Source organism: Hyaena hyaena, unplaced genomic scaffold (assembly GCF_003009895.1).
Source record: "Hyaena hyaena isolate Hyena2069 unplaced genomic scaffold, ASM300989v1 scaffold_467, whole genome shotgun sequence".
Lineage (NCBI taxonomy): Eukaryota > Metazoa > Chordata > Mammalia > Carnivora > Hyaenidae > Hyaena > Hyaena hyaena.
Genome location: NW_024081100.1, coordinates 1,404,648 through 1,429,975, shown reverse-complemented (window position 1 = coordinate 1,429,975; position 25,328 = coordinate 1,404,648). Strand labels below are relative to the sequence as shown.

At 40.1% G+C, this 25,328-nt stretch overlaps 1 protein-coding gene across 1 annotated transcript in view; it reads left to right on the top strand.

Moving 5' to 3' along the window:
* The window catches only part of TRAPPC11 (trafficking protein particle complex 11), a 45,008-nt gene extending 19,970 nt beyond the window's left edge, over positions 1–25,038 (top strand). Inside the window, exons 19-30 of the mRNA XM_039253846.1 lie at positions 3,568–3,723; positions 5,091–5,278; positions 5,406–5,554; positions 5,969–6,090; positions 6,621–6,740; positions 10,296–10,361; positions 10,472–10,628; positions 13,939–14,050; positions 17,258–17,349; positions 18,296–18,429; positions 20,289–20,456; positions 24,037–25,038. Of these exons, the coding sequence (XP_039109777.1) occupies positions 3,568–3,723; positions 5,091–5,278; positions 5,406–5,554; positions 5,969–6,090; positions 6,621–6,740; positions 10,296–10,361; positions 10,472–10,628; positions 13,939–14,050; positions 17,258–17,349; positions 18,296–18,429; positions 20,289–20,456; positions 24,037–24,081 (1,509 nt within the window). The 3' untranslated portion in view covers positions 24,082–25,038. The remainder of the gene's footprint in view (positions 1–3,567; positions 3,724–5,090; positions 5,279–5,405; positions 5,555–5,968; positions 6,091–6,620; positions 6,741–10,295; positions 10,362–10,471; positions 10,629–13,938; positions 14,051–17,257; positions 17,350–18,295; positions 18,430–20,288; positions 20,457–24,036) is intronic.
* Positions 25,039–25,328: the final 290 nt, after the last annotated feature.

Below are 25,328 nucleotides of genomic sequence, written 5' to 3'. Positions count from 1 at the left end.
GGAGGGGCAAGAGAGGAGGGAGACACAGAATCTGAAGCAGGCTCCAGGCTCTGCGCTGTCAGCACAGAGCCCGATGCAGGGCTGCAACTTGTGAGCTGTGAGATCATGACCTGAGCCACCCAGGCGCCCCTAGCATGTGTGTATCCTAATGTAGCTTACTTTAAATTAGATGAAATGAGCTTTGTGAATTTTAGATCATGATGGTTTCATAGTAATAAATGGGCTTTGGTAAACTTTATCTGAAAATAAATATATTTATAGTTCTCAGCTTCTGTATCAGCCTTTCAAACTTTACCCTTTTTTACTCTAAGTATTGTTTTTATTCCATCCTTGTGAACCATAAGAACTTTATCTTTTGTGACATATAACTTGAATTTCAAATGAAAGCTACTCAGGATATATGCAATTTAATTTTTAAAATCATTTGTTTTGTATTCTAACAATGGTATTAGTTTTTTATCATAAAACTACTAAATGTTTGATGTTAAAGACAGTAAAGTGGACTGGATGGATGTAAAGTGAAAAGTAAATGTGCGCTGCCCAGCTCCATTGCCCAGAAGTCATTGCCAATAACTCCTTGAACATTCTAGATGTTTTCTGTATGTGTACATTTAAGCAGCTTTTTCTTTCTGCAGGTCCAGGATTATATGCACTTGCACATTTTTGTAGTGTGGTACAGTGTTGTCCACTCCTTGATTAACATTCCAAATATTGGAGTTATAAGTTCACATAATAGATCATTATCTCCCGGTCGTCCAGAAAGTATATGGAGCCTTTAACCAGCAAGCATTTACTGAGAGTTACAGTAGTCTTTGCATCGTGGTGAGCCTGCGAGCGGTTAACACATGTCAGCTCTGTTAAAATGGAAGCATTTTGGGGGCAGGGGCCAGAGCTGACTCACAGATCGCCCTAGTAGGTAATGAGGACTAAGTTACGTGATGTGGGCTAGAAATACAGCTAGAGTAGGCATCCTAGAGAAGAAGGAGGAAATTTCAAGAATGAAGATGAAATGAAGAGAGCTATAAACAGATGAGAGGGGGAGCAGGCTTGGCAATAGCATACATCGGAGGGAAGCAGGCGTTCATGTTCCGGGTTTGTGGGCGCCAGGGGTCCCGTGGGAGGCAAGGCTCATGGCTTACAGGAACTCGAGCTCAGCACGGATAGGCTAAGAAGACAAGTATTTAAAGATTTATTTATTCATTCACTTATTCATGTTTTATTTATTGGATGGTAAAGAGCTTTAGCTGCTTTACTGGATTTTTCTGTCTTCACAGCTGAGCAGTAACCCTGTAAGAGAATCGGTTGGCTGAACCGGGGTCACCTGCAGACTAGTGTGTTTTATTCAGCCGTGGACTATTACCCAAGGATTCCTTCTGATTAATTGGAGAATTTTATCTGTTTATATATTTAAAAATATTTTTTTAATGTTTATTTTTGTGAGAGAGAGTGTGAGCTGTGGAGGGACAGAGAAAGAGGGAGACACAGGATCTGAAGCAGGCTCCAGACCCTGAGCTGTCAGCACAGAGCCCGACGCAGGGCTCGAACCCACGAACTGTGAGATGTTTAAGTGACTGAGCCACTCAGGCGCCCCTAATTTGAGAGTTTTAAAACAGGAGCATGAAATTTAGAATTTAAGATACTTTATTTCAGCAACAAAGTAGAAAGAAAGGATCTTCTGGAAACGAGCCGGAGCCTCTTTTGTGTGCATCCTGGTATTAAAGCGTGAGGGCTTGGATCAGGACACCATCGGTGGGGATGGGAAGAAAGGGCTACAGGGGGCGTTTATGAACCACGAATCCTGGATTGCCGGGCGTATATACAGGGGAAGGAATAAAGGACAGCCCCCCACCCCCGCCCTTGCCAAAGCAGTTCACTTGTTTGTTTGTTTTACCGTTAAAGTGTACCTGCAACATGATGATTTGAAACACATATATTGTAAAACAGTAGCCACAGTAAGGCTACTTAACATCCATCACCTTACAGAATTAGCTTTTTTTTTTTTTTTGTGGTGGTGGGAACATTTAGATCTACCCTCTCAGTAACTTTCAAGTATATAATACAGTATTATTAATTATAGTCGGCGTGCTGCACCTTAGATCCCCAGAACCTGTTTTTCTTGTAAGTGGAGGCTGCTACCGCACTCCTTCGCGTCCACCATTGTACTCTGCTTCTGTGAGTTACGGATCCCACGTGCCACTGAGATCACGCCGTGGTAGGACCGGAGAGTGCGCTGTCGCTGCTTTTTCGGTTGGCCTTCCCTCCCCTTATCAGCTTAATTCCTTCTCTTGTTTTATCCTCTTACAAGCCTCCTTTCCTCAGGGACCCCTCCCCTGCCCAGCTGATTTTCCTGGCCCTAGCCCCCTCCTTAGTACTTACCACAGCTGCGGTTTCACTTGTGTCTGTGTGATTGTTGGGAAAACATTTATTTTCCTTGTTAGCACAGAAGCTCTCCTGGGCCAGATCTTTTTTTTTTTTTTGCTCAATGGTGACAGCTTTTGAGAAATATTCTAAATCTGGTATTAGAGGATGAATATTGTACTTTTCCCATTATATCCTACGATTCCATTTCTTTCCCCCCTTTTCTTAAACAACAGACTAAGTAAAAACTAATTTAAAATGTTAAAATATAAAGTAATTAATTATTAAAGTTAGATTATATTCTGAATGTGTTATTTGAAATTCAAGAGCCGAATCGCAGGAATAAAAAGTAGTACTTAGTTCAGAAGCGAGGAATAGAAATATTAAACTTAACTAATAAGAATTTTCTGTAAGCTAATTCATCTGCTGGGATAGAAGATGGCTCTTGGGAAGTTCTTGATATTTATTGAATGAATGAGAACAGTGATTCCATAGATATGCACAGGAAAGAGATCTCCCTTTATTCATCTCTCTTTATTCTCATCCTTATCACAGAAGGAATGTGCTCTTCTGGGAAGGTAGATGTACCTTGAGTTTGGGACATGCTAAATTCGAGTGGTAGTGGAATACCCTCTAGACAGTTGTGGATATGAGCTTCTGTTGAAGGAAATAGGACAGAATTAGTTTTTAATGTGGGAAATATTAGCATAGAGGTACGGAATATGTAAAAATGGATAAACTTTGCAATGACATGAATATAAAGGGAACAGAACTGAAAGCCAAGGACAGAATCTGCAGAGCCTCTGAATTAAGGGCCCAAGAAGGAGAAAAGACCTTTGAGGGAAAAGCAGGAAGTAGTCTAGAAGGATGTCACAGAAGCCGTGTAAAAAGAAAGCTCTTTTAAAAAGCGATAGTAGATAGTAGTGTCCAGTGAAACAAAGAAGAAATCTTTGCTTCTCTCCAGGAAAGGGATTTGTAAATAGTTTCAGAAATCAGCTTGTGTGTGGTGAATTGTCTCTACCTGTGGCAGCAGTGAGTGGATAAGTGTTTCCGTTTGCCATAAAATACCTCCCATTAATCAACCTCCATGATGCTTTAGTTGTACCGCAGATAAATTTACCAAGCTCCAAGTCATTTGGTGTTTAGTGTGAGCAAAACATATGACACTTGATGTGTATAAACTGTGACCCTTGCTGACCTCTTTTCCAGGAATATAACCAGTTCTGTGTAATCGAAGAAGCAACCAAAGCAAGTGAAGTTTTAGAAAATTTGACTCAGGGAAAGATGTGCTTAGTTCCCGGTAAAACAAGGAAGTTTTTATTTAAATTTGTTGCAAAAACTGAAGATGTGGGAAAGAAAATTGAGGTTAGTGATGAAATTTGTTTAAAACATGCTTTCAGTGATGAACGTAATGTGTGTACATCAGGAAAAAAAGTCAAATAATACACGTTTATTAAGTAAAAGATGAAAATCTTCCACTTGGACTTCCTAAGGGAAATCTTTCATCATGGTTTGGTAGGTTTTCTTTTTTTGAGACTATACCGTACATACTATTCTATAGTTGGCTCTTTTCACTTACTGGTATATATTAGGCATCATTTCCTGTTAGTACTTAAGACCTCCGTTTTAATGGCTACACAATCAGGTAAGGAATTTCAAACAAAATACATATATTATACACTATACCAATTATATTTTGTAGAATGACATAATTCACACTAGGAATCTATATCATTTTGATGTTTAAACATTTCTGAATCATTTTTAAAAAAATCATGTATTTTAATAGATTCACTTAATGTACTTAATTAAAATGTCTTTTAGAAATGTATGATAAAAGTAATATTTTTATTGAGCTTACGGTAAACCCTGGAGCCAAACTTCATGGGTTTAAACTCCAACTCTCCAGCTTACTAGTGTGGGGCTCTGGGCAATTACTTGACCTCTTTGTGTCTCAGTTTACTCATCTTGTAAAGAGTTTACTCATCTCTTAGTGTTTTGTGAGGATTAAACCAGTTAGTTAATGTAAATTGCTGGAATAGTGATTAGTATACGGTAAGCACTCATTAAATACTTGTTTTCCATGGCGTGAACAGCCCTTGGTTGGTTAATCTAAACCTCGTGGCGTTTCTAAAATAGAAACATAAGACTGTGCTACCAGTATTCCCGTAGCAGTTTCTTTGAGTCTGTTGATTTTATTATTAACCAATATCCAGAGTTTTTTGCTTATTCGCTTAAAAAAAGTTCTTTTATGATGTTGGCTAAATCCCTAATTAAATATTTTATTTTTTACAAGATACTAAGGAAGCCTACCAGATGGAAGTCATAATTATAATACCGTCTTGAGTACATTTGTTAATGGGTGTTATCAAAAGGAACATTTATTCAGTTAATAGTATTGTAAGTGTCTTTGGGGGGGAAATATGTGTGGAATTGGGAATTAGGTCCTGAGTGTGCTAATGATCATCACAGTATTCCTGTGTCTCACTCAGCAACCACTAAGTGAACATTTGCTATGTCAGGTTATTGTCTCTGTTTAAAGGTGAGGTGGATGGAACCTAATCAGTGTCACAGCTAACCGATGACGGGGACAGCTGTACCAGCACGTGTACTGATGTCATCACCCGGGGGTCTCTAGGTGAACCCCACACACCAGCAATTACCACGTCACTTGTCGCGAGGGGATGGTGACGAGTCTGAGGTGGCATTTCTGACAGCCATCCATCTTTCAGATTACTTCAGTCGATCTGGTTCTGGGCCACGAGTCAGGAAGATGTGTGGTTTTAAATTGGCAGGGAGGAGGCGGGGACGCTGCCTCCTCCCAAGAAGCTTTGCAGGCCTCGCGTTCTTTCAAACGACGCCCGAGGCTCCCAGACAATGAGCTTCACTGGGACAGCATAGTCATTCAGGCCAGCACAATGTAAGTCATCCTTGCCTAACATGTTGAGGAAGGTCATCTTCTGTCTTAAATACTTTGAATGATTTGTTTTTCAAAAATCCGTTACTTAGCTAAAGTTTTGTCCTCCCCCCTCCCCACTGCCCTGAAGGATCATTTCCAGAGTTCCAAACATTTCCGTGCATCTGCGGCATGACCCTCCTGCCCTGACTAATGAAATGTATTGTTTGGTTGTGACCGTTCAGTCCCATGAAAAGACCCAAATCAGAGATGTGAAGCTCACCGCTGGTTTAAAACCTGGTAAACATTCCTTTTTTAAATTTGATCATTGTCAGTTCAACAGAAAATATATATCAGTAGTGTCAACTACAGGAAGTTTATTTATTTATTTTTTAATGTTTTATTTGCTTGTGAGAGAGAGAGAGAGAGACAGCGTGAGCAGGGGAGGGTCAGAGAGAGAGGGAGTCACAGACTGAAGCAGGCTCCAGGCTCTGAGCTGGCAGTCAGCACAGAGCCCTACGCGGGGCTCGAACCCATGAACCGTGAGATCATGACCTGAGCCTAAGTCGGACGCTCAACCGACTGAGCCACCCAGGTGCCCGCAGGAAGTTTGTTTAAAATGCGGCTATGAGATAGTGCTCTCTATGCAGTAGTGATTGTTAGGACAATGTCTGTTTTCTCTGTATATTAAAACACTGATGTTAATACTTTTAGGACAGGATGCCAATCTAACTCAGAAGACTCATGTGTCTCTTCATGGAACAGAACTGTGTGATGAGTCCTACCCGGCTTTACTCACCGACATTCCTGTTGGAGACTTACATCCCGGGGAACAGGTGAACTTGCTCACCTGTGACCGCGGAGGACATCAACCACATTGCGGTTTTAAATATGCAGCAAGTTTTAGACAGAGAATTTAACGGCATAGCCTGAGACTACAAATGGGATTTAACTGATGCACATTTTTAATATTTAAATATGTGTGAAATGCTGGCACATATTTAAATGTGTAAGATGTTGTAAGGAGTTCTATACAAGGGATTTTAGAACGAATGACCCTGACATGGAGATTAGTTGCCTGATAAAATAACTAACATTAAGTTTGTAACTTCGTGAAATTGCTTTTCAGGCAACTTTTATTCCCAAACGAAATACGAACAATTCTTGGGCAGTTGGGAATGATAATGAAAAAGGTGGGATAGCTCTGGCCCCACTCCTCTGCTCTGACCGCAGCAGCCTGTGAACAGGGCTCAGGGATTTAGTCAGCTGCTACAGTAAACTCCAAAAGGTGGGAACATTATCCTAGAATATGTATCAGGAAGAAATCTCTGAATTATTAAGTTAGAATACTTTTATTTTGTTACAGCTGGAGAAAATGTTATATGTTCGCTGTGGAACAGTAGGTTCGAGAATGTTTCTTGTGTACGTTTCTTACCTGATCAATACAACTATTGAAGACAAAGAAATTGTTTGCAAGTGTCACAAGGTATTGTTTCTCAAGGCTACTTCGGGAAGCATCATTCGTGGAGTGTTCCCTATTTTATGTTTTTTTGTCTACCTGTAGAATAAACAGCTGAGGTGCTTGTAGTCTATTACAGATTTTAATGACACATCGTGGGGTTTTTTTAATCACTTCTATTTATTATCAGTGATGGGCTATGGCTTTCAGTGCTCAGACATTAGAAAATTCACTCCGTGGCTTTTTTACAATCAGCAGTTTTGGGATCTCCTGCAAAAAAAGTCTGGAGACTCAAAACCTATGTGTTTCTTTATAAAATTGCACACTGTATAAAATCTGTCAGTTGGTTACATGCTGAAGATTTTGGAGGATGGGACGTCTCCCTTTATGAAATATTCTTTTGATTACAAAAGATTCTTATGCAAATCGTTTCTGGTTACATGCAGATAGAAGAGGGTGAGGCTGTCGTGGCCATAGTCAGTGACTTGGAGGCAGCTGCTGTCAGCTTTTCGGGCTGTTTTCTGTTGGTTGCTTTTATATCTATAGTGATTTGGGGGTGCTGTGTTTTTACTTATATCTAACCATCTTGTATGTGATTGCTGGTACCCTCTCTGAGTAATGGAACATTATGCCATTTATTGCCTTCTTAGTTTTATCTGTATTGTTTCAGCCTGTTCCCAGGACTTGGTTCCTCAGCCAGCAGAGGAGAAGGCAGGTCCATCTGGGCACCCGTAGTTTGGTCACTTGCACAGAGTCTGGGCCGTGCGCCGTTGTATGAGTCAGTGGCAGGCGACTGTCATCCTGCAAGAGTTAGGAATACTTCCCAAGTGGAGGGGAGGAAGGCAGCCAGTGTATCAAAGTTTTCACGGAGCCTGATGCCCGACAGCGAATCCTGGGTGGTGAACTAGGAGGGGAGGGTGCCCATCTCAGCACAGCCTCCTAACACGTCCACCCAGGCTAGCCATGTAAACGTTTGGCCTGCATTTCGTCACTTACAAAATAAGAACATTCAAGTTCTGTGCAGCCTCAGAGTCCTACACTTTGGAAAGGACTTCTGATAATGAGGCTTCTAGTAGACTTGGAATATACCTTTTAAAAATGATCATTTGCCACATAGTGACTCTCCTGGAATCAAGCTGCAACAGTGTGTAATGCTCTCTCTGCCTCAAGACACGGTATTTTTGAGGTGCATACCACTTTTTTTGTTAATTCCCTTCACCTATTTCACCCATCCTCACCCACCTCCCCTTCAGTCACCACCAGTTTGTTCTCTGTAGTTAAGAGCCTTTTTTTTGGTTTGTCTTTTTATTCCCCTTTGTTCCTTTGTTTTGTTTCTTAAATTCCACGTGTGAGTGAAATCGTATGGTATTTGTCTTTTCTCTGATTTATTTCGCTTAGCGTTATGCTCTCTAACTCCATCCGTGTGATTGCAGATGGCAAGTTTTCATTCTTTTTTGTAGCTGAATAACATTGCACTGTGTATATAATATATCCCATCTTTTTTATCCTTGTATCTGTTGATGGACATTTGGGCTGCTTCCACAACTGGGCTAGTGTAAATAATGCTGCAGTGAACACAGGGGCACGTATATCCCTTTGAATTAGTGTTTTCATATTCCTTGGGTAAGTAAATATCAATTAATGGAACTACTGGATCCTATGGTAATTCTGTTTTTAATTTCTTGAGGAACCTCCATACTGTTCTCTACAGGGGCTGTACCCATTCGTATTCTCACCAGTGGTCCGCATGTGTTTCTTTTTTTCTACATCCTTGCCAGTACTTGTTTCTTGAGTTTTTATTTTAGCCATTCTGACATATGTGAGATGATCACTCATTGTGGTTTTGATTTGCATTTCCCTGATGATGAGTGATGTTGGGCATAATTTCTGTGTCTTTTGGTCATCTGTATGTCGTCTTTGGAGAAATGTCTATTCAGGTCTTCTGCCCATTTTTAAGTTGGATTATTTGGGTTTAGTTTTTTTGGTTTTTTTTTGTTTTTTTGGTGTTGGATTGTATAAGTTCTTTATTTTGGATACTAACCCTTTATTGGATAGGTCATTTGCAAACATTTTCTCCTGTTCAGTAGATTGTCTTTGAGTTTTTTTAGGGAGGGATACTAATTCTGAGGGATAGAAATAGATGTTATACAAAAAAGAATGAATTGGTTAAATATGTTTGGAAAACATGGGTTAAAAGGTATTAAACATATTTTGACTTGAGGACTTAGCACAGCATTGAATCTGCTGATGTGTGTTGAGAATTTCGCAAAAAGGCTATGGTGATTATCTTTCAAGATTCTTGTGCACGGAAGCACTTTTCTTATGGAATATCTGTCTTACAGCTCCCAGTTTTATTTGTAACACATTTTTGGAAATTTAAATGTAAATTCTTTTCCCTTCACTACATTAAGTCTCATTTATACCTGCATGTGTGGAAATTTAAAATAGGCCACATCTGAGCCTGTCATTGAGTTGTTTCTTCATTTCCTTCGATCTTTTGTGGGGAAATACCAAGGCCCGGCTTTAGATTCATGGACCCAATGCAGGCATTTTCAACTACTAATGTCCTACTTATTACATGTTCTTAAAAAGTTAGCTGATGGTATTGAGAGGAAATCATTTGAAGCATGTAATAATAATAAGCATGGTTTAGGCATTTCACTAGTGCTTATCACACTTCATTGTCATCAGCCCCGAAAGGGTCATGAAACTGAGCCTCAGAGATCATGTCCTTTCCTGAAGGTTACCTTGCTGTCCCCAAGGTTTGCATAGTTAACAAGAATGTGTCCTTCAGGATTAAAACCCACATCCATCTGGCATTATTACAGCCTGAGTTTTTAAACAACATGACTTTTTTTAAAAAGGGTTCTCACTAACACAGTGGGTGGTTTCTTTCCAAAGACACAGTAAGCCCATTGCTTCTTGAATAGACCGAGGGAGGAGATGTCGTATGCAGGTTAAGAGTACAGGCCCCTTGGGTCTGATCCGGGTCTGTTTCTGCCTTTGTTACTTACTATAGCTCTGTGTGACCACTTCATCTTAAAATGGCAAGTATAATGGCATCTGTTTCCTTGAGTTATTACAAACATCACATAAAGCGTGTGTAGTGATTGTAGCACTGGCATAGTATTATTGTCATCATCATTATTATTCGTCATCTTGAGTTGAGGTTAGGTAAAGAACTTAGACAAAAAGAAAACCTGGATTCCAGGCTTGGCACCACTAGCTTTGTGGCCCAGGCCAATCATGGAAACTTCCTTAACTTCTGGTTCGTCCTCTCTAAAATAGTGACGGTGCCTGTCCTGCCTGCTTTTCCTAGATCCTGAGAGAAATCATGTGTTAGAAAGCACTTTGCAGCGTGAGCTGTTATAAAACCATAGGAGAATTTATTAGAAATCGTAGTCTGGTTTCTCTGTAGAAGTTTTTATACATATTATCTGAGGGAAAGATCCTAGCTTCTTAAGATATAAATTGGGATTATTTCTTGATCAGGGACAGATTGTGTTTGTATTGTCTTCTATTTTTAACACTATTTTTAAGTTTAGAAAAGCCATTGACTGGGCCCTTTAATTTTTCTTGCAGGATGAAACTGTAACTATAGAAACTGTCTTTCCATTTGATGTCGCGGTTAAATTTGTGTCTACAAAGGTATGTTCTTGTGAAGCATTTTGGAAATCATTTCAATTATAGAAATTAACAGAGAAAGTAAAATGAATTCTTGTAGCTCCAGACAGCTCTTTTGTCTTCATTTGTGACAGTTTGAGCACCTGGAAAGGGTCTATGCGGACATTCCCTTTCTGTTGATGACGGACCTTTTAAGTGCCTCACCTTGGGCCCTCACTATCGTATCCAGTGAGCTCCAGCTTGCTCCTTCTATGATGCCGGTGGATCAGCTAGAGTCCCAATTGGACAAAGGTGAGAATGTGTGTTATCCTATTTAATTAGAAGACGGGTGAGTGAGTGTGTGTGTGTGTGTGTGTGTGTGTGTGTGTGTGTGTGTGTGTGTGTAGGCTACCAGTGTAAGAGTTAGCTTTTTGCTGAGGGAGGGTACTTGAGACTGATACAAGAGCAAATACATTTAGAATTAAAGTAGAATTACTGTCATTTACCATTTGCTTGAGTATACCTTATTTTAAAAGATAAGATTTTTGCTCCTATAAGGAAGTTACTCTTTGAAAAACATACTTGAAAATAAAATAATAATATTTTTTCATATTTGGATTGTTTTATAGATTTCTTCTTATTTTTTAGTTAATGTTTACTGTTACTTATCATTTGAATGGTGAAAGATGGTTATTAAAGAAACTTGGGGAAATAGAGAAACGTAGACATTAAGTTTTCTAAATCAACTAAAATAGTTTAAGAGAAGAGATTGAAACCCAGGATACTACTTTTCTGGTGCATTTTACTTTGGCCTTATATGCTTCTTGAGCTGTTAGAGAAAAAAAATTAGTTTGTTAACCCAAGCAAAATTGTGCTCAGTCATATTATAAGGATAAATATTGTATGAAAAAAATCATGATGAATTTTTTTTTTTTTAATATTTTTATTTATTTCTAGGATAGAGAGAGACAGCGTGAACAGGGGAGGGTCAGAGAGAGGGAGATACAGACTCTGAAACAGGCTCCAGGCTCTGAGCTGGCAGTCAGCACAGAGCCCGACGCGGGGCTCGAACCCACAAACCGCGAGATCATGACCTAAGCGAAAGTCGGACACTTAACCGACTAAGCCACCCAGGCGCCCCGAATATTTTTTTTAAGTTTGTGTATTTGAGAGGGAGAGTGCATGTTCACGGGAGGGGCAGAGAGAGAGGGAGAGAGAGAGACCCCCAAGCAGACTTGGTGCTGTCAGCCCAGCACCCAGTGTGGGGCTCAATCTTGTGAACCTCGAGATCAAGTCCTGAGCCAAAACCAAGAGTCAGATGCTTACTGACTGAGCCACCCAGGCGCCCCCCCCACTGTGATTAAAACCTAATATAAATGAGTCATTTATTTGCTGTATTTGTTTATCTGTCTGTTACTTGACTTCATTGTCATAAGTCATGTAGCTTATTTGTACTACAGATTAAAATTAGATGAGTAGTTTTGGAATTTCAATGTATTTTTTGTCTCTGGCCTGTGAATAAGTTTCAATATCTGTCAGTAAATAATCAATAGGCATTTATGAAGTTCACTATCTGGCCGCATGCTAGGTTCTCAAGAAAACGCCAAGAAGAGCAGGCAGTCTTCACAGTCACCTTTATGCATTTTAGGGAAGTCATCATAAAGGAGGATAGATAAAATAGATTTTAAAAAGCCTCCCTATTTAAATGCTACAAATAGGTCCCACGTTCTGTAAGGTAATAATAATAAAAAACAATTTTGCTTTCAGAATGCCTTTGTAAGTTTTGTTTTTGTCTTTTGAAACTTGGTTTTCTCTCATGGTTTTGGAAATCTTTATTTGTGGTTCTACTTTGTTTCTCTGTCCACTTCTTCCTTTTCTCCTCCCAGGCTAACGTGGAATGACCACGAGCTGTGGAGTCCCATTGAACTAGAATCAATTCTCTGTCCCCCTGCCTGCTCTTTTGTTACGTTGGATGGTTTATTTTGTTTTATCACTTGTCAGAGTTAAAAGAAGATAACGCACGCGAAGTAGTGTGTATGAGGTGGTCTGTATGAAGTACCTCAGCCCTGTGTTTGTCTCCGAACAGCTCAACACAAGTTGGCTGATTGTCCATTCTTTGCTGATTCCTTTTCTTACTCCTTAAATCTCAGTCATCTCCAAGATCCTGACCTTGGCTCCTTTTACTTTTTCTACAAGCCTTCACCTCCCACGCACCCGTAGGCTCCCTGCAGTTCCCAATCCAGCAGGAGGAGTCTGTGTATACTCGGCCCCCGCTAGAATCCGCAGAGACAGACCAGACCCCCTCGTACTCGCCCACCCTCCCGGCACCATGTTCTCCCTTCTGTGCATCTCTTGGATCCAGTGTCTTATCTCCATTCTCACCATCTCTCGTCTGGCCTTCAGAAACACCTTCCCAACTGCTTTCCTCTGCCATCCTCTCCCCTGGTCCGCCTTTCGTATTGCTGCCAGATTTTAGCTTCTCAAAAAACTATTCTTTTTTTTAATTGCTTTTTTTTGTTTATTTATTTTTGAGAGAAAGAGTGAGTGGGGAAGGGGCAGACAGGGAGAGAGAGAGAATCCCAAGGAGTCTCCACACTCTCAGTGTAGAGCCAGATGCGGGCCTTTGAACTCACAAACCGTGAGATCATGATATGAGCCGAAGTTGGATGCTTAACGGACTGAGCCACCCAGGCGCCCCTCTCAAAAACAACTTTGAACTTGTTATTCCTTCTTAAAAACCTTCATGACCTACGAGACCTTTCGCGGGGCAGCTTACCTTCCCAGCTGCTTCTGTACCACTCTTTCTGCTTCGCTTTCTCTTTCCCAGACTTTGACCAAGCCAGCCTTTATACATTCAGCACACATTACCTCCATCTGTTTTTGAACAGTTAGTACTTTTGTCGAAAACCCTTTCCTTTTTTTTTCTACCTGTTAAACTCTTGTTTGCTCTTTAGGTCTCATGTAAGCTTTGACTTTTTGATCTTCCCAAGCAGAGCTAGCTAATCTTCTTTCTCTACTCCCAAGTATCTTCTACATCCATCACACCACTTATCCTGTTAATACCGTAATTATTTATTTACACTGACAGCTTCCCTACTGCACTATGTGCTTCTTTAGAGCTGGAGCCATGATTTACCCTTTTTAGATCAGCAGCCTCAGCCTCATAATAGTTGCATCATAAGTGTTTATCAAATGAGTGAATAATGTCTACCTTGAATTTCCCATTACTAGTTTCCTACTGCTGCCATAACACATGTTTGCAAAGTTAGTGGCCTGAAACCACACAGATTTATCACCCTTATGGTCTAGAGGCCAGAAGTCCTAAACTCAGGGTGTTGGCGGTGCACTCCATCTGGCCCTGGGGAACATCCTTTTCCTGCCTTTTTCAGTGCTCAGAGGCCATCTGGATTCCTTGGCTCGTTGTTCCTCCCTCTCTCTTCAAAGTGTAGCGCCTTCAGGTGCTACTTTAACAAATGTTAAAAGTCATTTAACATCTCTGAGCCTTAGTTTTTAAGTCTCTATAAATAATGTATGACTGATACTCTTTTTTATTATTAGAGGTAGAACTCGCCCTTCATAGAGGAAGTTGTTGCATGAGGATTATAAAGAGTATTCCTCATAGTTGTCTTACAGACTGGAGAGAGTGCTAGTGAGTGCTTTTGTCTTCGGTGCCCCGCTGCTGGAAATGCTGAAGGTGGAGTAGCAACTGGTCATTACATTATCGCCTGGAAGAGGTAAATCAGCCCTATCATTTTTTCTTTATCTCTTCTATTCTAATGCCTTTATTATTTGTCATTGTCATTCAATATTTGAAAGCTTCTGTCAGTCCTGGAGAGAAGAGTAGACGTCACATGCTATCACTAAACATTTGTCAAAAACACAAAGATTAAAAAGAGTAAATAAACTTTTATTTGTATTTGTCACAATTTGTGACCTATACACTGATGAAATTTTAACCAAGGGAATTCTCATGAAAGGACCATTAAAAACATTAGGAGAAACTCTTCTTATTTGCAGTCAATAGGATTGTCTACATAGAAAACCCAAGGGAATCAACAAATTATTTGAATTATAAGAGTTCCAGCAAGTTTGCTGGATAGAACATCAATATACAAAAATCAGTTGGCTTCATATATTTCAGTAATAAACCTCCAGGCCATGTACTTGTAAAATAGGTGTTATTTAGATGGTAGCAACAATTATAAGGTAAGTAAGAATATATCAAATAGAAAATGGGTGTTGCCATTATGGAGAAAATTATAAAACTTGAAAACATTAAAGGAATTTCCTGAATGGGACATACACAAAGTGTTTTGTTTAGGATTTAGATAAGATCTAATATTGTTTGTTCTATAAGTCAGTGCAATTTCCTTCAAAATCTCAATAGCTTGTTGTAGTTTGTTTTTGTAAAACTTGACAACTGTTGATTCTAAAGCTTGTATGGAAAGGCAAAAACTCAGAAATAGTCAAGGTACTGCAGAAGAAAAAGTAGGCAAGGGTACTTGGCTCTTCTAAATTCCCAGACTTAATGTAAAGCTACAGCAGTCAGTGCTATGGTATTGGCGTGGGAATATGTAAATAGGCCAGTGGAACAGAAGAGTTTATAAATAGATCCACACATATGAAAATCATGTTTTAGAGAAGAAACATTGCAGATCAGTGGAGAAAGGATCAACTGCTTTATAATTAATTGGTGGTAAACAATTGGGTATCCATTTGGGGAAAAATTGTATCTCCACTATCACTGTGTATAAAAATTAATTCCAGGCTATTAGAATTCTAATTGTGAAAACCCAAATATTACTACTTTTAGTAGAAAATAAGAGAATTGTTTAATGACTTTGGAATAAGGAAGAGTTTCTTTAAGTAAGATGTAAAAAGTGTAAGCTAGTAAAACAGATGAATTTGATTTATTAAAATTAAGTTTCTTAATGTATTAAAGAATACCATATAAAAAATGAGAAGACTAAATACAAATTGGGAAAAGCTATTTACAACACGTAAAACTGAAAAAGCATTAGAATTCATGCTTATACAAATCAGGGGTGCCTGGGTGGCTCAGTCGGTTAAACGTCTGACTTCGGCTCAGGTCATTATCTCACGGTTTGTGCGTTCGAGCCCCGTGTTGGGTTCTGTGCTGACAGCTAGCTCAGAGCCTGGAGCCTGTCTTCGAACTCTGTGACTCCCTCTCTTTCTGACCCTCCCCTGCTCACACTGTCTCTATCCCTCTCTCAAAAATAAATAAAACATTAAGAAATTAAAAAAAAAAAAAAGAACTTATACAAATCATAAAAATACAAGTCTCCTAACATAACAGAAAGTTGAGCAAAATCTTAAGGATGCAGTGTAAGAGAAACAGAAGAGGCCAGATGGCCAGGAAACACAGGGAGAGAAGGTCAACCTTACTAGGAATCTGAGATTCAAATGTGTTCCCATTAATTTGGAAAAATAAAAGGGGTTAACAATGCAAAGTTTGTCAAAAAAGGTGGAGTGTAAAATAGAACAATTACTTTGGAAATCCATTCAGCAGTGCCAAGTGAAATGGAGAATACCTATATCCTACAATCACAGAAAAGGTCTCAAACAAGGACACAAAGGATGTATGTAAGAATGTTGATAGCACCTCAGATTATAATAGTAAAGAGTTACAAACGAAATACCCGTCAACAGGAAAATGGGTAAGTTGTGGCGTGGTCATAGATGGGAATGTGATGTATCAGTGAAGGTCAATGCACCAGAGCTGCATCAGTATTATGGGAACAAAGCAACTGCAGATGTTGAGAATATGAACAGATTGCATGTATGTAATATTGGAAAACATGTTAAACACTATACATTTCTTAGGCCACCTATATAATTTGGAAAAGTGCAAAGAAATACGTAGCAACGATGGGTCCCAAGTTTAGGCTAGTAGTTACTTCTAGGGGAGCTGCAAGCAGGAAGGGGCATGTGGGGAGATTCAACTATATTGTGATGTCTTCTCAGGCTGGAAGGTAGATATGTGCTATTTCATGTGTTAATCTCTTGGCCTGGCTCAGTTTTTCATCAATTTTAAAACTGTGAATGAGACATATGAGAAATGAGAAAGGAAAAATAATGGACTTTTATTTTTGAAAAGAGCTAATATTATTCTTTCCCCCACTTCTGAGTTTACCACATTGAAGTTTAGTTTACTTTATGTTTATAGGAATTAAAATAGGAATTTGAAGGCACTGCTTCATCATCCCATCACATTACTGTAATACCATAAAGACCTACTGATGATGAGGGGTTAGATGGTGCCCCTGGGGGCTTTTGCGGTGTGATAATTTGCACGCAGTGTCACCGGTTCCACATCTTGATCCAGACTCTCCCCAAGGCCGGTCCTTGGGGGTCAGACAGCTACCAGCCGTCTAACTGTAACACAGGGGAAGACGGTGAGCAGTTTCATGATGTTATTTACTTTATCTCCATGATATCAGAACGCCACTCTGTTTATTGGCAATAAAATACTTTTGGTTCTTCGGTTTCTACTCTGTACTGGTAGTGTAGTTAGAACGGTACACTGGGAAGGGGTCTAGTGCTCGGCCTTGAATCGGCCGAGGGGTGAGAAGGTCCGTGTCACAACGCCAGTCAGCGCGCTACCGCCCGCACCGAGAGCGCTCTGCTTCCACCCCCTGTGGGAAACGGTGGGCTTCACGGTGTGGCTGATTCACATCCTGGCCCTCCGACCACACAGCAGCCTTGGGTTATAACATCGGTTCGTTGGAAACATGCAAAACACGAATGGGATTCTGATAGCCTTTATTTCCCTAAACTACTTCCAGGAATAAAATTTTAGGAGATATCTACGTAATTTCTGTTTTTCCTTTGAAACAAGTTGGTGAGTATACACGTTTCCTGTTTTTGATTTCACGTTTCACATAAAATGTGGATTTGAAAGATGCCCTTTTCTGTCACAGAACCTCAGCCATGGGAAATGTCCCTGTCATCAGCACTGTCATCACTCTGCCACACGTGATCGTAGAAAACATTCCCCTCCATGTGAATGCAGGTAACGGCATCAAATTGTGCTTGGTAAAGAGAATCCAGTAAGAATATTTATTTTAGCTTCTAAGATTTAAAACTACTATTATTACGAAAAGCGCCCAGCATTTACAAAAGTAGATTATGATCAGTTTTGTTTCATCTGTACCTCTCGCTCCACCTCCTACCTTATTTTAAAGCAAACCCCAGGTATTATGTCATCTATCAGTATTTCTGTATTAATGGTTATTTTTCTAAACATGATCATGATTCTATTATCATCACCTAAAAAATTGGCAATAATTCCTTAATATTACCAAATTCCAGTGTCGCAATTTCCCTATTTTGACTCTGCATGTTTAGGTTATTTTAAGGTCTCGACACTGCCGTTGATGGACGTCTCATACTTTTGAAATCTCTAGCGGGCAGACTCCCTCTCCACCCCCTCACCTCCTTTACTGCTCCCCCCCACCTGCTATTTGTTAAAGAAATAGTGTCAGTTGCCCTGTAGAGCTTCCCACAGTCTGGGTTTTGCTGATTGCATTTTTAAATGTCCCCGTAAGTTGGTGGTTATATCTGTAGCCTTGGTCAGACTCAGTTTCAAGTTTTTGGCAAGAATACTTCATATTAATGATATGTGCTCCCATGATGCCTGTCGTTCTTCTTGAACCATGATGGATATTGAGGGACATGTTTCATAGTTTAAAAAATTATTCCTAAAATTTAATTCAGTTCCTGATAGCCAAGACGCTTTCTAAGTCATTCAGCTTTGGAAGGAGCCTTGATTCTGTTTAGCTTGTTTTATCATAGTCCCATGGCCATTGTCCAAAGAATGTGCTTCTTTAGCAAGAGTGCAGTAATATCACTAATTTAAATAATCCTATGTCTACAGAATGAGATTGATTTATAAAAAGAACTCCTAAATGGTGAACTATTTTTTGTAACCAGGAGAAACGTGTTGTCTTTCTCTGCAGATCTGCCATCATTTGGGCGTGTCAGAGAATCCTTACCTGTCAAGTATCACCTACAGAACAAGACTAACTTAGTTCAAGACGTGGAGATTTCTGTGGAGCCCAGTGATGCCTTCATGTTCTCTGGTCTTAAACAGGTATAAGTCCTGCCTCATTGGGTTGCTTGTGTAGATGCAGAAGTGTGGCCGGGAAATGGAGAGCTGTATACTTAGTTTTTCCAAATGACCTGATAAGGCTGATTGTGGTCCCTGTTATTTTGATAGTAGGAAATTTTTAGTCACCTTTAAATATTAAGTACAATTTGTAGAGGTGGGTTAAGTGGACAACCCTTTTCACATCGAGATCATACATGCAAGTTCTATCTTTCTGTAAAACAAGAATGCACAAATCCTCAGGTTATAATAGAATTTATGAAAATTTTAGATTTTCCTTTTATTACTGCTAAGTGTGTGTCTGTGTGTGTGTCTATGTGTCTGTGTGTGTATTTTAATTTGAGGCCTAGAAGCCTGACTACCCACATTAAAAGCCTGATTCTCTGGGGGGCCTGGCTTGCTCAGTTGGTAGAGCATGTGACTCTTAATCTTAATAAAGCCCACACTGGGCATGGAGCCTATTAAAAAACAAACAAACCAACAAAACAACCCTGATTCTTTTCTGAGCTATCAGTGAAATTTTTTAGAGATTTTTGACCTTCCATAGAATTTACTTATCTTTGGTACATTTAGACACAATTTTATATTTACACATAAAAATAAATTATTCACGTGGTTTGATTCACCCATTCAAATCAGAGGTGGAAAAGTTCATCACATTTTTGAGTGGAACACACACTTTGAGGCAAAACCAGTTTCCGTGAGAATACTGTTTTCGGTCAAAGTTGACAACAGACGCCCCTCAAAAGTCAGTAAATACTTTTTGTTGACAAGGACATAATTAGAGAAACAAACATGTCATAATACTTAGAATTGTTACCCTGACTAGTCATTTGTGCTGTGCACATTCTGGGTGCTAGCTTTGTCGTGAAATGTAAAATAGAATTCTTGGGGCGCCGTTGGGGCGCCTGGGTGGCTGAGTCGGTTAAGTGTCTGACTTCGGCTCAGGTCATGATCTTGCAGTTGCATTGGGCTCTGTGCTGATGAATGGCTCAGAGCCTGGAGGCTGCTTCTGATTCCGTGTCTCCCTCTCTCTCTGCCCCTACCCTACTTGTGCTGTCTCGATCTGTCTCTCAAAAATAAATAAAAATATTTTTAAAAAAATAAAAAAAATAGAATTCTATACGAAGTAGACTGTAAGTCCACACACTAATTTAAGTTTATAATAGACAGTACATATCATATAAACTATTATATGTTGGTACACACACATATATTATCTTTGACACACGTACATACCATATGTACTCATTTGCAAATGTGTAAGCATTTTTGAGTGTCCTGATCCTTTTCACATTTGACTTACAAATAAATAATGTATGATACCAAAATCTTACCTTTGTGTTCTTTTCTAAAGTATTACTAAAATTTTCCAAACATCTTTTATCCCCTGATATTATTTACCTCGCCACAAAAATCTCGAAAACACCAGAAACAACTAGTTTGTCTTATGTTGACATAGTGTTTACAAAGATACTTTTTTACAAATTATCTCCTGGCATAAGTGACTATGAAATCTACGTGGCCTAAGACACAGAAAACGTCAATTCATCTAGTGTTCCGCTTTTTAGGCTGGTACAAGTTGCCTTTTAGATCTTGGGAGAAACCAAAGAAACTGAGATAGCACGCACATTTGTTTTGTACATTTATTATGTGTGTGGTCCTAGTCTCCTAATTCAGCCCTATGTTGTGGAATCTGTGTGGAAGGTGGAATAGGAGAGAGAGAACATTTCACCAGAAAGATGCGGGTGTCTGCTGATTTACAAATAACATAGGGGTGATACCAGAAAGGTGCTGTATGTGTATATATTGATTCTCTCTCTCCACAATTTGTTGTTATGTAGATTCGATTGCGTATCCTTCCCGGCACCGAACAGGAAATGTTATATAATTTCTATCCTCTGATGGCTGGATACCAGCAGCTGCCATCTCTCCACGTCAACCTGCTTAGATTTCCTCACTTCACAAATCAGCTGCTTCGACGTTTGATCCCTACCAGTATTTTTGTAAAGGTAAGGCTTAGAAATGGTCTGCCTTTCACGGTCCCTGACTTGAGAACAAACCAAACAAGGTGTTTTCTCATGTAAGCTTCTCTAAACAGTATTTTGAGACTAACTGATAGTTTTGACCTAGATCATATGAATTTGGCAGTATTGCTTTCCATGTCTATAAAGTTGCTATTATTTTACAGAATCTAATTTCCAAGGTTTTTATTCCCTCAGGTGAATAATGATTTACCTTTACAGTATCCTTAGGTTTTTTCTTTGGCTTAGAAGTAACGCATGCTTTTAAGTTTTGGTTAGTTTATAAGTAATTTTTAATCAAAATGGATTAACTTTCTAAATATGACCCTTGAGCTTTCCTCACTCTCTGTGTAATACTGGATTGGGGTGTTTTCTGAAAATGCCCCAGCGTTGGAAACTGTATTCTGGTTTAACTTTTTGATTTTTTACACCGTACCGTTTCCAGGTTCCTGCAGTAAAGGAATGTGTAGGCTGGTGGTAGTCAGTGTGTGAACGAGTGCATGGGGCCACACAGGTGGCTCCTTCAGCCCAGTGCTCACCTCCAGCGAAGCCATTCTCGATGCCCGGGATTGAGGCTTCCCTCCACGTGCTTGTGCTTTCCTCAGCAGCTCAGATACGAAAGCTCGGAGGAGCTGTCCCTTCTTTATATAAGCTGAGATGGGGTAAATTATGAACTAGTCTGTATTAGAGTATCCTTCATAATCTTCCTAGCTTTTATCTTTCCAGACTTACACTACTCCTTATTTACATTTGCAAAAAATAATTTATTAACATTTCCAAGCACCATACTTTGATTTAAAAAAATTTTTTTTAATGTTTGTTTATTTTTGAGAGAGAGACAGAGTGCGAGTGGGGGAGGAGCAGAGAGAGAGACACATACAGAATCCAAATCAGGCTCCGGGCTCTGAGCTGTTAGCACAGACCCCAACGTGGGGCTCAGATTCATGAACCGCGATATCATGACCTGAGCTGAAATTGGACACGTAACCTACTGAGCCTTCCAGGCGCCGCCTAAGCATCATACTTTTAAATTATAAAAGAAAAATTTCATAAATCTAGATCTCCTGTGTTTAAAAGTGGCTTTTTAAAAGACTTTATTATTTTATTTTTTTTTAAGAGCAGTTTTACGTTTAGAGTAAAATGGAGAGGAAAGTACGGAGATTTCCTGTATTCCTCTGCCCTCCTCACCCCCAGCAGCAGGGTGTTCACATTCTGAAGCCATGTCTGTTGCTGTTCCTCCCTGTCATGTCTGAGGTCACCTTGCAGGGAAAAAACTCTCATGACTGGGGTGGGGGGCACTGGGGAAATCGTGGTCTCTGATGTCCTTTCAGCCGTTTGACCTTCCGAAGTCTGGTATCCCCAAACTCAGAAGTGCAGCTTTAATTAGTGTCAGAGCATGTATCAGCATAGACAGACGTGTACAAACATAGCCTGTGTGAGATGGGAGAGTTGATCAGTTTGAGGAATCAGGATTTCAGGTCCATCGATTAATCTCCTTCATTCCTTTCCCTGTAGGGCTCCCTCCACCCCACCCAAGCTCAGCTCCTGCTGGTTCAGTCTTCTCATTTTCTTCCACAGTAAACCTCTTCTGGGCAGTGCTGAAATCTGTGGGAAGGTTCCGGAACCATAATCATTTGCAAGTGTTAATGTAACTGACGTGCCCCTTTCGAACTGCCATTCTCTTTTCTCAATACAAGTACTACCTTCTAGCACCTTGACTGCTACCACAAAAGCCACCTGCGGTCCTCAGAGCCAGCCCCCTTATCAGCTGGGGAGAGTCCCAACTACAGTTGCTTCACCCGTCACACTAAGGGCAGGGACTGCGGATTACCCTTTTCCCAGTGGGCCAACAGTCTGACACAACTCACTACCTTACTGACTGTGTCCCTTCACATCTTTACTAGACTTGGGAGCCCTGCCATTCCAGGAGGATGGCCACTAGCCCCGTGTGCCCTATGGAGATTTAAGTTCAAGTTAATTAGAATTTAATTTAAAACTTAGCTGCCCCAGCCACGTCCAAAGTGCTCAGAAATTGGTGCTTGGCGGCTCCCATGGTGGGCGGCACTGACGCAGAGCGTCTCCATGAGCACGGAGAGTTGTGCTGAACAGCGCTCCCCTCCTTCAAGGCTACAAGAATATTTTTCTTCCTTTGAAAAGTAGATTCCAGTCTTCTGATTGCATCATATTCTTGTCTTCTGCTCCTGTTTGTAAAGCCGCGTTTCGTAAGGATTTAACCACGTTGAGCCATTATTCTGTTTCTAGAACTGCACATCCTTGAGCCATTATTCTGTTTCTAGAACTGCACATCCTCTATCAGGACTAAAGATAATGTGAAGTATAAAAGACCAGCACCTGTGCTTTCATTCATTCTGTTCCTGCCTCAAGTGTCAGAGGCCTAATTTACATGTGTATGTGCACACACACACATACACACATGCATATGCACACGTGTGTACCCGCATAAAACGCACAGCAACAAAACTGAAGGCAGGAGTGCTCCCTTCCCTGCCTCCTGGAGTCCCCTGGGAGTCATTCCGCATAAAGCATAGTAAGTGGCTTTTGGTGATGACTTTGTCACTTTGTTCTGTTTCATGTCTTGAATACCGTCTCTGTCGTGCATTACCACACAGGTCTGCTAACATACATCTGCTTGATCAAATTATTTGCAAGAATTTCATTTTGGGGGCTTGTGGGTGGCTCAGTCAGTTAGCGTCTGACTCTTGATTTTGACTCATATCATGAGCTCATAGTTTGTGAGTTCAAGCCCTGAGTCAAGCTCTGTGCTGGTAGCATGGAGTCTGCTCATTCTCTCTCTCTCTCTGTCTGTCTCTCTCTCTCTCTCTCTCTCAAAATAAATAAACATTTTTTTAAAATTTCATTTTGTCAGTTACTTGATGACACCCCGAGGTGTTGCTAACCTGTCAGAAATCTGATATCCTAAGTGCTGTTACAATACCTTTCATTCCTGCTTGGCCTTTACTCTTCTCATGTAATGTTTTTTTCAGTGACCTCGAGGAAGGGGAAATTTTTGTTTTCATCTATTGCTTCTGTCCTTGCAGTATTCATTGTCAGACACCCTAGGTCACTGTGGATTGCTTTTTCTCAGACAGGAGATTGTGAGACCTCGAATCCCCAAGAACTTGCCTGTCACTTAGCTTTGTGGCCTTTGTAAAGCTTGAGGTACAGGAGGGCCCTGAGCAAGAGAGAGAGAATAAAACTATCACTTAAGCAGGAGTGGTAACTAGGTTCCCTTCTACCTGCTCCTGGTGATAGATTGAGTAGCTGCTAGAAAACAAGGTGAAGAGAAATGGCGCCTGCGGTGGATTCAGCAGGTGACGTCTGTTAGGTCAGAGCGAACAGGAGGCACACCTAGGCTCGCATTTGCCATCCCCAGGTTCAAGTGCAGAGAGACCGTGGGGTGAAAGAAGGAGAAAAACAATGTGATTTTGATACGTGTACATTTGATTCTGTTTTTGTGAAACAGTTCCAAGAATTTCAGAATCTTTTCCGTTCATAGAGCTTTTGTTGGTATCATTTTGTAAACCTGTTTTGTTTTCCCAATTTAAAGCCACAGGGTCGACTCATGGATGATACCTCTATTGCTGCGGCATGATGTTCAAGACCGGCCCTTGGCTGTTCTTCCAAAGAAGGTGGACAGAACTATATGTTTTTCATTGTGAACTATAGCTTTGATCATGGTAAAAGTTAATCTTTTCTATTTTTTAGTGGATGTTATACCAACTATTCAGAGGAACTCATGCTTAAAATATTAGGAAAATCTATCCTCTCTTATAGTTTCACTAATAAATATTTGAAATCTCTCACTGTGATGTGGAAGGATATCGGACCATTGTTATTGCCGGAAGTCATTTTATGAATAGTAAGTTCTTTTAAAAGTAAGTGACTTGCGTGTGCAGTATGGGAGGAAAAGGAAGCATCCCAAATATGAGTGGCCAAGGAGAGGAAAATGCCCTCATATCTGCCCCAGTGAAGTGAATCCCTGTGAGTCACTTTTAGAGTTGGCTGAACTGGAGATGATCCCATCCTCACAAACTGGATGTGTGTTCAGATTATATATGTACAAACTCATAAGCAGTTGTATGACTGATCCAGAAAACTTCCAGAAAGATTTAGTCAAAGAATTTAAAAGCTGTCTTAAAAACAAAAAAAATCTCGGCTTAGTATCAAAACGTGAGATAGTTTAGGTTGGAACCCAAATGTGGATCATTTATGAAACAGGTTTGTATTTGTTTGTAAGTGTGTTAACAAGATTTTCATCTGTCAGGATCTAAACTATAAGGATGTGATTATAAGCTGAATTTCTTAAGCTAATAGTTTTTGAAAAAGATACAAGGTCTAAATGAGAACTTTTAGCTATATTGGGCCACTTCAAAAGGAACTATCTAACACTCTTGGAAATTCATGTAAATAAAAATCATATCGTGAAAATTTTCTTCTGTTAAAATATCTTAATTTAAAACTTACCAGATTTCCTGGAAGATTTTATTATTTAAAAGCATGGGAGTTGTAAGAAGGAACTAGTGATGTAAATAAATCTGTTCTCTTTCAAGTACGCTTGTATGTATCTTTATTTATCTTGAGCTTGTTTGATTTCAGCCTCACAAAGCAGCTTTTACTAAGAATACTGCTGCCTGAGGCCTAGGGAGAGCGTAGGATTGGAGACTGGGAGCTGTGCATTCCAGAACTGGCTCTGCTAACCTTCCAGGGGGCCGGAAAGTAGGATTGGCGGTCTGGGGAGGATGTGAGTTCCCTGCGGTCTTGGCTTTTCAGGTAGAGGCCACGGGGAGCCTGTCTCCGCAGTCAGATCGTGCGCGGTCAGATCCCCGCTCTGCTGCTTGC